Source organism: Schistocerca piceifrons, chromosome 1, assembly GCF_021461385.2.
Source record: "Schistocerca piceifrons isolate TAMUIC-IGC-003096 chromosome 1, iqSchPice1.1, whole genome shotgun sequence".
NCBI lineage: Eukaryota > Metazoa > Arthropoda > Insecta > Orthoptera > Acrididae > Schistocerca > Schistocerca piceifrons.
The window spans coordinates 42,123,025-42,137,366 of NC_060138.1; the positions used below are offsets into that span (position 1 = coordinate 42,123,025).

The following is a 14,342-nucleotide window of genomic DNA, read 5'->3' on the forward strand; positions in this document are numbered from 1 at the left end:
GCTGATAGATCCGTGGGGAAAGCCAAGATAGAAATAACGACTTACACATAGGAGCGTCGACAACGCCGAAAGCCAAGAAGTGTTGCCGCAGGCGCTTCTCATAATCCTCCCAGTCTTCAGTGGCCTCGTCATAAGGAGGGAACGGAGGCGGAGAAGGGGAAGACAGACGATGAGTAAGCGACGTCGACAACGCCTGAATAGCAGCCGTCAGCTGTGTTTGTTGTTCAATAAGCGCTTGCATAAGCTGTTCCATGTCTGCCCCGACACGAACACACAAGTCCACAACGCAGGAAAAAAAATATCCAACCTCGTCGCCAAAAAGTGTTATAACCTTTAATCACTAATAAAGTGCGTGGAGATACAAAAGTAGAAACACTAGCGGGTTACATGTTACTCACTCCGTATCTGTCATTCCACTGCCGGGCCGTGACATGCGGCCGGCGCCGTTTATAACCAGGTGGCGCTCCCGCGCTCGGCCGAGCTGCGGAGCGCCTCTATCGCCGTGTTCGCGTACTAACGTAGCGGCACTTTTGAATGTCGTGGCACTGTCACAACAATTTAGTTTCATTTGTATGTAATTATTTTTATAATTAGTCTCAGAACTGTTGGTAAAAATTGAGCAGTGTACTCATAATGGCTGAATTTTCGGAAAATTGAGAAAGTATAATCTTGTAGTAAATCAGCCAATGGAAAATCCGGGCTGGTATAAAAACAATTTTTGAAAAGTATAGACTCCTACTCACCACATAGAGGAGTTGTTGAGCAGTAGATGGGTACATTTGAAGTTCACTGTTGGACATAATAAGGCCATCAGACGAAGTCCTTCTTGAGATGTAGAAACACACACACTCACATTATTGAGGAATTTCTGTTTAATTGGCCTGTTGCCCTCGACTTTTGCTGTAACTTGTAGTCCCATCTTCTCATTGAAACTAATAATGATGCCCAAGTACTAATATTTCACAAATTTTTCCAATGGCTTTTCATTCTCTATTATGTTGAGTCTTGCTTCGCATTCATACCCTTGTGGGTACCTCTCGTTCTGGGGTATTAAGTGATCTGCTCGCCCTTTTTAACCTTCCCCAACCTATCCCTCTCTTCTCCCTGGTTAAGGAACTATTAGTCCCAAAAGCTAGGTTAGTGTTGTCGCTTTTATTTTTATATGTGTCAATCAGCAGTGCTTGAAAACTTCACCTCCTGGAAGTAGATGGTATTTTACTCATCCTGTTGTCTACAAAACCAGCTTCTTCAGACAATGGACAACTCAGTTTATAAGTATGCAGGTGAATGTGATTCATATGCATACTTATTTAAGTATGATAATGATTGACGCAGAAGAAATTGATTAAAATTTGTGCTGCGGCTGGTACTCGAACCTGGGTCTTGTTGCTTTTTAGGCAGAAATGCTAACCATTACACCACCACAGCACTATGACTAACATTGCTGCACGAACTACCCAAGTTGAGTGCACTCCCAAGCACAAACGTCAGTTCATATATTCTGCTTATTTTCTCTTACATTGTCATTACTGCCAGGGCTCTCTGACATTGGAATACCACCCGAGCGGTGGACGTAATGGGAAAGTCGTATACCATAGGTGATCTTATAGATCTTGTAATTAAATGTTTCGCTGAGACATTTAAGTCCCTTCTTTATCTGCAATAATGAATGAAGCAGAAGAAATGAATTAAAATTTGTGCTCTGGCCAGGACTCAAGCCCAGCTCTTCTTGTTTGCTAGGCATAAATGCCAACCATTACACCACCACAGAACTATGATTAACATCGCTCCATGAACTACTAAAGTTTAGTGCCGTCCCAAATACAAACTTCAGTTCATATCTTCCGCTTATTTTCCCTTACATTGTCACTATGGCCTGGGCTCTCCGGCATTGGAATAGCACCCCACTGTTGGACGTAATGGGAAAGTGCTGTACCGTAGGGGATCTTATAGATCTTATAATGAAACGTGTCACTACTGCCAGGGCTCTCCAGCATTGGAATAGCGCCCCAGCATTGGACATATTGGGAAAGTCCTATACCAAAGGTGATCTTATAATTAAATGTAAGGGAAAATAAGCAGAATATTTGAATTGAAGTTTGTGTTGGAGAGGGAACTCAACTTAGGAAGTTCATGTAGCAATGTTAATAATAGTGCTGTGGTGGTGTAATGGATAGTATTTCTACTTAGGAAGCAAGAAGACCTGGATTGGAGTTCCACTGCAGCACAAATTTTAATCCATTTCTTCTGCTTCAATCATTATCTCAGATAAAGGAGAGACTTAAATGTCTCAGGGAAACATTTAATTATAATACTTATTTAAGATTACAATAAATATTAAGTACTGTTTATATAGTACACTTCATAAATTTAAACATTATTGACTGGAGTAAAAGTAATGACGCAATAAATATGACTTTCAAGATTATCAAGTGGTTTTGACCTTAGTAATTGTGTTTATGTTTCCGGGAAGTTTGTTACAAAGGTTAACTCCCATATGGATGGATCTGTTTTGGTACAGGGATGTGTTGATGTTGGTCATATGTAAGTTTTTGTTTTTTATAGCAGTAATCATGAATATTACAATTTTTTACAGTGTGCTGTCCTTAACATTACATGTATTTTAAAGAATATAAGGGTTTCCATATTGTAGATATGTCGCAAAAGGGGACTACCAGAGATACCAAATAGAGGTTTACATAAGAGTCAAGTTCTGTATCTAAATGCGATTCTAGTGGCTCTTTTTTGCAGTTTGAAAATACTGACAGCTGCTTTTGAGTTTCCCCAGAATATGCCCCACATTTAATGCAAAAATGAAAGTAATTATGATATGCGAACATTATTCTTTTCTCACTGCAGCAGGACTTTAGTGAGCAACAAGGTAGTATGTCTTGCTCAGTTTTGCGTTAAGGTATTCAGTATGTTTATTCTATTTTACATTGCTTTGCAACCATAGTCATAAGAATTTGTTTTCTATGCTGTTACCAACTGGTTCATTGTTGATAGAGACAAATGGGATGTACATATCCTTGTTTGGAGCATTATGAAGTTTTAGTATGATAGCTCTTTACTATCTGTTACAAACTGTATTAATCTGTGCCCCATTGCTAAGTTGTTTTGTGACAGTGTTTTCTGATGGCTGTAATTCTTCCTTATTTGCCCCTTTTAATAGAACTGTGGTGTCATTTGAAAAAAAATGATCGTTTATGAGTAACCACATCTAAGCTGAGGTCATTAATGTACAAAAGCAACAGAAGGGATCCCATACCTGGTTCTTGGGGTAGACCACATTTAATTAGTTTATAGTCTGACACATGTTCAGAAATAGTTTTTAGGCTGACATTAGGGTGCTTGATGCACATTGCTTGCTTACAATTGCTCAGGAAGAGTAGTCCACTTGTTGGATGAATGTGAAATACCACATTTTTCAAGCTTTGACAGCAGAATCTTATGATCCACCATCCCAAAAGCCTTAGACAGGTCAGTAAAGACTCCTGTTGATAGACTGTCAGGCTTAGTATGCAATTGATGAACTCATAAATGGCAATTGTTGTTGAACTGTTATTTCCTAATCCATGTTGTTCATTACATATGACATTGTTTTTATTTACAAGTTCCATACATAAGTTAGTCATCGATAACTGTTTCTAATATATTTTACATTATATATCTCACCTTTTCTATATTCTGAAATAACCCTTAGATGTTTTCAATACAGTGAACAGTCGTGTGAGTGTGTGAGTGCACTCACCTTTAAGATTGTGGCAAGGACAACATCGGTGCCAGCAGAGTTAGAATTTTTTAGTCATTTTATTGCTTTTGCTACTTCATCTTGTGAGACAGACCTGATATACTTTGACCTTCTGCATGAGCTGATTTATTATTCACTGAATTGGGTATTCTTATTTTTGTTTGATTTTTTTGTGTGTGCTATTAGCAACACCTGCAAAAATGTTGTTAAAATGTATTGGCTACTTTTAAGAGGTTTGTTACTTTTTTATTTTCATGTGAAAGTGTTATATTTGTACATTCTGCTCTGTTCTTTTTTAATAACACTCCACATGGCCTTCGATTTATTTGCTGAATAATAAATGAACTCATCATTACATATTATTTTTGCTCTTGTTGCTAATTTTCTTAGTATTTTGCAATATTTTGTATAGTATATGTGTAATTCAGTTGAAAAATTATCCAGTTTATGAAGCAAGCTCTTCATCTGGCCTTGACTCTTAGTCCTCATGTGATGTAATTGTTTATTCTAGAATTGCCTCTTGTGATAATGGTTTAAAGTGAAAATGCAATTGAGGAGCATTTTTTCAAAACTCGATATGCAACTGATACAGTTTTTCTTAAAATGAGTTTTTCTACTTTCACCTACACAGATATATTCAAGCATTTGAATTTTTACAGAACTACTAGATCTTACAGACATTAATAAAGTGTTATGAAATATACTAAAATTCAGTTTTTATAACATTATATTAAGGTGTGGTTTTTCCAGTTTTTTCTAAAGTCTGTGAATGCTTATAATTATTATTGGTATCAGCTACATTCCTTCCTTTAATTCTGTGTGTTTTTTCTCCAAACTAATATTTTTATTTGCTGCAATATTTATTATATGCCTGCCTTATTGCAAAACACATATTTTTGCTTATAGTTTTTGACTTTATTGAGAGTACAAAGAATAATGATAGAATCACAGTTGCCTAATACAATAACAGAAATGATAATTATTTTAACATAATTGTTTAGCTTATCACTACTACATGAAGTATGACATGAATAACACAAAAATTAATGCATGTTCCAATCACATTGTTGTTGTCAAGTTTTCCCTCTTACATCTATACTTTATTCATCTAGGACATCTTTGTAAAACTCCTTTGTATCCTCTGGAATTTCAAAATTTGTATCCTCTGGAATTTCAAAATACTTTAGCAAGGCAGAAACATTTTTCCTCTTTCCTTTGCTCACCATATTTTGTTTTGGTAAAAGGGTGGATGTTAGTATTGATGGATGGAACTGCTTCTTTCATCTCAGGATATCAACTTGTACTGGATATCTGGAGTATGTATCACGTACTGACACTGTCTTTTAGTTTTTTAGAACTTTGAGAGTACCATGCTCTTATAAAATATAATATTCTTTAGAAGACAAGATGCTTTCTTTTTCTCTATAAAACTTCTCATTTCTACCAAACGATCAGTCTGGAGGCATGTAGTTCTGGCCACAAACAGGGAAGAAGAGATGAATATTATTAAATTGTATGCTGTTTTCCAAGAATGCTGTAGGCATCGCCATTATGTAACTGTTTTTATTTTGGCTGCTTCAAGAATCTGAGAATAGTATTGGTTCCATTGTCTGTTTTTTATCTAACTCAGAAAGAAAGCCCAGCAAATCTGAAGCAATTAATTGGATCCTCTTGAAGATTCTGTCTCCAACTGGGTGTAGAAAACAATGTTCACATATTGTATGACCATACTTGTTTAACATAGAAACCCTCACTGATTGATAGTTTTGGAATAGGCTTGTTTTGTTGCATGTCAAAGCAAATCTTAATAGCAGTAGGATTATCTGCTTTGCACGATTTTACATAATCTGTGCCTAGTTCGTAGTTAATTCTTCTTCTGCAGACATGTTTCAGCTTTTATTTCCATTAAACCAACCTTACAAGTGGAGTAGGTATTAGAATGTGGTGTTTTGAATGATAGATTGAAATGTTTGTGAAATACAAGGGTGGTTTGAAAAGTTCTCAGTATGAAATAGAAAAAAAAGTACCTACATCACTGAAACTTTTTTTTATTTTTCAATGTAGTCTCCTCGTAGATTAATGCACTTGGTCCAAAGATGTCCCAGTGTCTTGATCCCCTCTTGAAAATGAGTTTCCTCCAGGACTACAAAATAGTTGTCAACTCTGGCTATCAATCCTTCGTTTGAAGTGAATCTTTGACCACCAAGAAAAATTTTCAGTTTTGGGAAGAGATGGAAGTCTGACAGGGCCATATCAGGTGAATAAGGCGAGTGTGGCAACAATTCATACCTTTGTTCATGTAATTTTTCGGTGGTGATGGCTTGTATGTGGGTGCGCATTGTCTTGATGGAAGATGACTTCCTTCCTTGCTAATCCTGGCCTGTTTTTGCATATCTCGTGTTACAATTTATCCAGGAGGTTAGCATAGTATTCTCCAGTAATTGTCTCCCCAGTGAGGAGATAATCTATAAACAGAATCCCCTTCGCATCCCAGAACACTGATGCCATGACCTTTCCCACCAAAGGAATTGTCTTTGCTTTCTTTTGTGGTGGAGAATCAGCATGTTTCCGCTGCTTTGACTGTTGTTTTGTCTATGGGGTATAGTAGTACACCCAAGTTTCATATATGGTCACAAACCGGTGGAAAAAATCTTGTTCGTTTCTCCTAAACTGGGCCAAACATTGTTCCGATATGTCCATTCTCAAGCATTTTGGATCCAGCGTCAAGAGTCGCACCCACCTTACAGATAATTTTTTCATTTCTAATTCTTCAGTTAAAATGTGATATACTCTTTCAGATGACATCTAGCAAGTGTGAGTAATTTCATGCACTTTCAATCAGTGGTCCTTCATGACCATTTTGTGCACTTTTCAATGAGTTTTGGAGTAGTGACACATCTTGGCCGACCACTGTGCGGATCATCATCTAAGCTCTCCCGAGCAAATGTAAATTAATTTGTCCACTTGGCAACAGTTGAATATGAAGAAGCGGAGTCCCTCAGTATATTCCAGATATCAGCATGGGTGTTCTTTGCTTTCATACCTTTCTTTGCGAAGTACTTAATCACTGCTCTTGATTTATTTTCCATCTACGCGGGGAAAACAACAAAGCAACATCACCACCACATCTCTCTTTGTAGAGCACTGGCGTTCCACATGTTTACAGGCAACCATCCAATGAATATCACGTGAACAGCTCATTGCGCTAGCGCTGACCTCTCTCGTGATGATCCCGAAAACTTTTTAAACCACCCTTGTATATGCTTGTATTTTGATAAGGAACATTGTTTCAGTCCAAAATTTTTCTTTCTTCACAGAATCTAGTGAAGATTTTATTGACTGTGAAATCTGAAGGCAGATAATCTCTTGTACACTTTCCCCTTTCATAGTGGCTCTCTCTGCATTTATGTTTTTCATATTATTCTGAAAGGCAATAGTTACAGGTTTCTTTTTACACTTTTTTCTTTCCATTTCAGATTTATGTAATCTCTTCTTGAATTGGGATTTTCTCCCATCAGAAGATTCTTAGACGTGTATGTCATTTTCAGAATCACAAGAATCACCATCCACACTGCTTCTGCTTGCAATACTTCTTTTTAGCTGTACACTTGAACATCAAGTGAAAACTTTTCTAAGCTGCAGGTGTTCCAATGACAATGAAGTCTGGTTGCAACACTATTCCAGCCAGTAAATATTGTTATAACAATGAATCACATCAATTAAGGCAAACAGTATATATACGCCATTATTGTTAACTGCTTGCTGCAGAAAGAGAGCCGAGAAACGAGAGAGTAATTATATTGCATTTGTCCGTTTTTGCTATAACTGTAAGAATGCATATATTGTGTTTTGCTAAAACCTTGTTATTTGGAGTGTCCATATACAGGTAATAGTCGACTTTTGTGAAAACTTGGTTCGGGGGTTGATGTGAAAGGTCAACATTATACCATTACCACACCTAACTCAATTTTGAGATTTTTTTTGCATACATCGAGTTTAGATTTTTTGCATATATCAAGTTTTGAAACAAATTGGTTAGTGCAGGGGTCTGAAACAGGCAACCTGCGGGCCAAATCAGGCATGTGATTGGCTTCAGTTTGACCCGCTGGAGAAGTTCACAAAGTTGGTCCTAATTGTTTATCAACTAGAATTGCCTATCTTATTGCCAAATTTTGTTTTTCTGTTCTTTCTTGTATCATCATTAGTAAATAATGATTGTCCATCAGGGACATATTAGAACACTGCAACTGTTGAAACTGTTAATTTATAATGAATTAGCTGCATCCAGTTGCTTTGATAGGCGTTCAGTTTTCCATGTTGATATTTCAAGATGCCTGTCAACCTGTCTTCATGTGTTTATACACCGAAGCTCCAAAGAAATTGGTATAGGCATGCATATTCAAATACAGAGGTATGTAAACAGGCAGAATATGGCGCTGCAGTCGGCAGTGCCTATATAAGAAACAAGCTACGATGGCAGGTTACCAACATTCAGGTAAGTTTGAACATGGTGTTATATTCGGCGCACAAATGATGCGACGCAGCATCTCCAACATAGTGATGAAGCAGGGATTTTCCCGTTCAACCATTTCATGAGAGTACTGTCAATATCAGGAAGTTGGTAAAACATGAAATCTCCAGCATCGCTGTGGCTGGAAAAAGATGCTGCCAGAATGGGACCAATGACGACTGAAGAGAATCATTCAACAATAGGAACTGCAACCCTTCTGCAAACTGGTGCAGATTTCAATGCTGGGCCATCAACAAGTGTCAGCTTGCAAACCATTCAATGAAACACTGTTGGTATGGGGTTTTGGAGCCAAAGGCCCACTCATGTACCCTTGATGACTGCATGACACAAAGCTCTATGCCTCGCCTGGGCCTGTCAACACTGACATGGACTGTTGATGACTGGAAACATGTTGCCTTGTCAGACGAGTCTCGTTTCAAATTGTATTGAGCAGATGGATGTGTAAGGGTATGGAGACAACCTCATGAATCCATGGACCCTGCATGTCAGCAGAGGACTGTTCAAGCAGGTGGAGGCTCTGTAATGGTGTGGGGCATGTGCAGTTGGAGTGATATAGGACCCCTAATACATCTAGATACGACACTGACAGGTGACACGTACGTAAGCGTCCTGTCTGATCACCTGCATCCATTCATGTCCATTGCACATTCCGACAGACTTGGGCAATTCCAGCAGGACAATGCGACACCTCACATGTTCAGAATTGGTACAGAGTGGCTCCAGGAACACTGCTCTGATTTTAAACACTTCTGCTGCCCACAAAACCCCCCAGACATGAACATTATTGAACATATCTGGGATGCCTTGTAATGTGCTATCCAGAAGAGATCTCCACTCCCTCATACTCTTACGGATTTATGGACAGCCCTGCAGGATTCATGGTGTCGGTTCCCTCCAGCACTACTTCAGACTTTAGTTGAGTCCTTGCCACATCGTTTTGCGACACTTTTACTTGCTCATGGGGGCTCCACATGATATTAGACAGGTGTATCAGTTTCTTTGGCTCTTCAGTGTATTTATTTACAAGTTGTTGCTTTGCGAATGGTGTTGCTGACTTTAAATTGGAAGTTCTTAAGACAGCTATTGTAAAATATAGTAAGTACAATAAAATGTTCACAATGCATTAATAAATATGAACTTATGAAGATGGAGTGAGCATAAAATGAATGTACTCTCAAAACATGTGTTTTGAGGAATAATTTTGTGATGTTACGTGGTGGGAAAGGGGTGCCATTCATATCAGTATATTTCTCCTCAAATGGATACTATAGATTTGACTTTATTCGCTGGGAGCACAGCTGTCACGTCACATCACGTGGTGAAGTGGCCCATGACCGTAAGTATGCGAATCAAGTCCATGGGTCACCAAAGGTTGCCGATCCCTGGATTTGTGCATCCATGAAGGTGTTGAATTTTTAATTTACATTATTAATTTTTGTAAACCTGTGACCTTTTTTCAGTAGTGTATGTTATCCAGACTATAGCTTCTACTTATGGTTCTTAAAGACATATTGTTACCAATAGTGCCATTTATTTTCAAGCTTAGTATCTGAGCAAGATGGTCACTAAAGCTTGCATTGCATTTTTTTGTGAAGTATTGTGTAAACTCATCGTGAACAGGAACTGATCTAAAGCAGTTTCATAAGTGTCTGTTACTCAGGTAATAGCATTTGCTCCAGCATTAAACTATAGTATGCCGCAAGGTTCAAAAGGGTCTCAGTGTTTCTACTTTTTATAAGAAAGACGATGCTGAAGTAACGATAGATTAACAAATCATGATCCATTTTATTTACTTTGTTCACCAATGACTACAATTTACGTAAGAAAAGTGCAGAATTTCCAAATGGTCATCAGTAAACTGTAGCAATAACCATCTTGGAGTCGCTAATTTTATAGCTGCAATTTCATAGTTCTTTTCTTTGTTCACTCTGGCTAAGTCAGTAGAAGTAATAAAATCTGTATTTTCCTTTATTTAAATTGTTACCTCACCATGTGTATGTTAATTTCATTGATCTTATTACTCAGGAATAGTACATTGTGATGATAAATGTTTAGGTCAGATTTATTCGTGACATGGTAGTTAGGTGTCATGTTTATAGCATCACATACCTTTAAATTAAATTCAGATTCCCTGTAGTACTGCATTTTGTTTTTGTTCATTTTACTTTCCTCACAGTAACCAGAAGAGCAACAGGGGAACTGATAAATAATTTTATTTAGTTCATGTGTTTTTGATTATTTCATTGACATGACCACCCACAAACCTTTTCCCTTCATAGTCTAAGTTCATTCCATGCTTGGTGTGCAGGTTATGAAGCAGTTTACTTGCATCCACTACATCGCAATTAGCATCTTCTAAATACAGTTTCTTCAATATTTGTCTTCTGAATTTCTTTATTTAAACATGAACTGTAAATTAAATTTGTTCATGCCTGTGAAGTACTGTGGCAGCTACTTTATTTCCAGGCTTATTCCTTTCTAAAAAATTTTGCAGATTTTTCTCGCAAACCTCTGCTTCATTGTTTGGTACATCATTTGAAGCCACTATACAAACAATAAATTTATTTTTCCATGTTATTTCTGTTTGATAGTCAGTGTCTGCAACATGTTTAGTTCCTGCTCCAGATTTCACCACACTAGGCACTGTTATGTCTTGAATTATCTCTTGGAATATCCTAGATAAGTACACATGATAGAAGAACAGTGTACAAGAAAGTGATTGAGGATGACATCTACATAACTGCAGACCAGTTTCACTGGTATCAGGCTTCTAAAAACTTATGGATATGTTTGTGTGTAATAGATTAGTTGCTTATTTGGGAAAGCACTATGTTCCTGTACTATTACAACAGGGTTTCAGAAAAGATAAATGTACTGAATCAGCAGTTACAAACACTGTGTGAAAGTAAGTGGGATCCATAACGTTTTTGGATCTTTCCAAAGCATTTAGTAACATTAATGGTGTGCTTCCAGATGTTCAGCCTAGTTGTTGTGTCTGTTTTATGCTGAATATTTCATGAGTGACCCAGTTGTTGTCTCAAGGTTCTATGAGTTGTGTTGTTACGTACTCGCTGGCTGGACTCCAACTGGTCTGTGAGCTATTGTTAGTCTTAATGCTGCTGTTTATAGCTGAGTTTCACTCCCAACATCCACCACATCCCAGATGATCTTTCATTTTTCAGAGCCTGCACCGATATCCTGTGAACATCACACGAGGAAACCTGATAGAACATATTTGACACCATTGCTCACAGAAAATTACATGTAGAAGCTGGAAACTTTGACATTTGTTGGCAAGCGGAGGACTACATGCAAGAATACTTATGCAGCAGGAAATGATGTGTGTCTGTAGAGAATGCATATCAGTTAAAAACTGAAATGATCAAAAACAGAATTTGATAATGAGCCTTGAGATGTTTAATTTGTTTGTAAGTTGTTCGGGTGTGGAAGAGAAAAAGAAGATTTTGTAGCATGCATATGACATGCCAGTACTGAAGAAAAATATGTTGAATAGTGTAAGACAAAAGAGTATTGTTTTGAAAGTCACAGCACAACGGCTTACGGAAAACTGAACTGGTTATAAAACTGAAAAAGCTAAGCTATATATACATTACTCAGAAACAAAGAAACGTCTGAGCATATAGGTGTAAAGGTGCATTAAGGGCTAGAGCAAATGGCGTATTGTTGTTCATAATGAGCTGAAATGGAAATAGCATTGTCTGTAAAAAATCTAAGATCTGTCATATTCATTATGAAGGACTAGTCACAATATGCAGACAAACAGCTTCTGTGCACAGTATGCCATGGAATTTTTGAACCATATCAGCAGTTTGAAGTACCAGTGTGGGGAAACTCAAATATTCAATAAACAACAATTGTATTCATGTTTGTTTTTTTTTTTTGGGGGGGGGGGGGGGGGGGGGGGACAGTTCAAAAATGCATGTGTCCACATTAACAACACATGGAGGAAAATCCAGTTAAGAAGCATTCATCGCCACAGTAAACTTTTGAAACTGATCTCAGTACTCGCGTACCAGTACCAAATTTCAAAGAAGTCTACCCGAAACTCTACAAGATAGTGTTGGGACAGTAGCTTTTCAGAGACTAAAAGACTATCTGGTGGGAAAGGGATTTTACAGTGCTAATTATTACCTACTAACTGCTATTGGTAAATAATGTTCTGTGTAGTCACTAGTATTAGAAAGACTACTTAAAATTGTTATTTTCTTTTACAAAATATGCAATGTTGTGTTTATATTCTTGATGTGTCCTTTATTACATGCACAGTCATTATGCACAACAATAAATAAAAATCAAATCAAATCTGTTGAAAGCTGTAAGGGAGAGAATCATTATCATAGAGTGGGTGATAACTAAGATATTCTTTGAAATGGAATGGATGATAACTACTCTAGTAACAATATTTTTAATTCTCAGTGACATTATTTGGATATGGAGTTGTTCAAGGTGAAAGTCAACATTGAGAGGAGTAGTGCAGTTTGTTGATTGTTAATCTCTTTGTTTTTATACTGAATTGTTTTTAAAATAATTTGAAAGATAATAGGGAGCAATATGAACCTAAAATAAAACTTTTATTGAATTACCTCTTATTTTTCAGAGACACATTTTGAAGAACTGGAAGTTCCAACAAAAGTGAGTATGAATGAACATTTCTCTATACATTAATCAGATAGTGTGTTGTATGTTACTGATAACTGTTTTATCCCCGACTTTTGCAGGCAGACAGTGTTATCAACGTAGCACCTCTCACAGAAATACCTGAGATTGATATTTCTGATGCTAGTGTAGGCAAAGAAAAGAGGGATAGCAATCTGGAAAAAGTGGTACCAGAAATAGCACAACAAAGAGAAGCAGAACATGGGGATGTAGAAATGATGCAGCTTCCAGTAGTTGAATCTTCTGTGACAAATGTGATTAGTACAGAAATAATAGAATCAGCTGTGTGTGATTCAGAGTCAGACAGGATGGAGGTGCCAACAGATGCTGAGAAGTAAGTGCAATACTGAACATTCATTAAATAATAAAGGCTTTGTGTAATTTGTTTGTATGAACATAGTGGATGGATATATTGACCAAAAGTGATTGAAAGCATTTCCCACATCACCATATTATTTAAATTGTCAGAAATACACTGTCCTCATCTGCAGCGTTGTTTATTATTAAATATTTAGACTGCCAAACAGAATTATATTGGAAATTTAATGGCTCTAAGTTTTTAATCTTGGTCCTTAAAGTTTATAAACATATGATTTTTAAAAATTAAGATGTGTTGGTAGCATACATTGCATGTTTCTGCTTGTTGTAGTTAGTGATGATGAAATTGAGAAGATCTGTGAAGAACTTCAATAATTAATAATGCACAAAAAGATCCAAAACTCCAAAATTTATGAGGGACTGGGAAGCAATAGTAGGGAAGGGAAAAGAATGCTTCGTTTTTAGTTAACACATTAGTGCCCAAATTATTTTTTGTTAATTTTTTATGTTTATTACTATTTTCAAGTGAAAAAGTAGTCAGAGCAGCTATGTCAGTATCTGTCCAAACTACTTTCTGTGCGCTTGTTCTGGTAAATCAGCTGTGATGGCACACAAATTATTGGCATTCATTAACCTACATTTATTTACAGATAAGCAAGACTTGGAGATTTGTATATTGCAGTACATTAATGTTAGGAAAGCTGTGTCTCTACTAAGTGAAAAGTTCTCACTGTCTCTTCCACAAAGTGCTGCTGAGCAAGACAACCACTAATGTGAATCAAGAGTGGCTCCAGCAGCTGGCCTGTGAACTCACTGACAGCTACATAACACAGCAGGCAACTGTCTTTATACACTTCATCAGCCCCCTAGGGAGAAGAGGAGCATCATCCAGATATCTTGCCAGAAAATGAATGTTGCATCCAGAGTGTATTATTCAGACAGATTGGCAGCTTTTTTTGGATAGCGGTTCTTGCATTTGAGGCTGAGGTTGGTTTCAATGCAAAAATGTAGGTAGCATTTCTGGAAATAAGTATGCTGATTTCACCCTTTCGATTGAGACTGTAC

The 14,342-nt window shown here is 37.2% G+C and overlaps 1 protein-coding gene across 1 annotated transcript in view; it reads left to right on the top strand.

The window, feature by feature from the left end:
• The window catches only part of LOC124775752, a 357,417-nt gene that overhangs the window by 296,212 nt on the left and 46,863 nt on the right, over nt 1-14,342 (top strand). The window contains exons 14-15 of the mRNA XM_047250614.1: nt 12,901-12,935; nt 13,022-13,293. Of these exons, the coding sequence (XP_047106570.1) occupies nt 12,901-12,935; nt 13,022-13,293 (307 nt within the window). The remainder of the gene's footprint in view (nt 1-12,900; nt 12,936-13,021; nt 13,294-14,342) is intronic.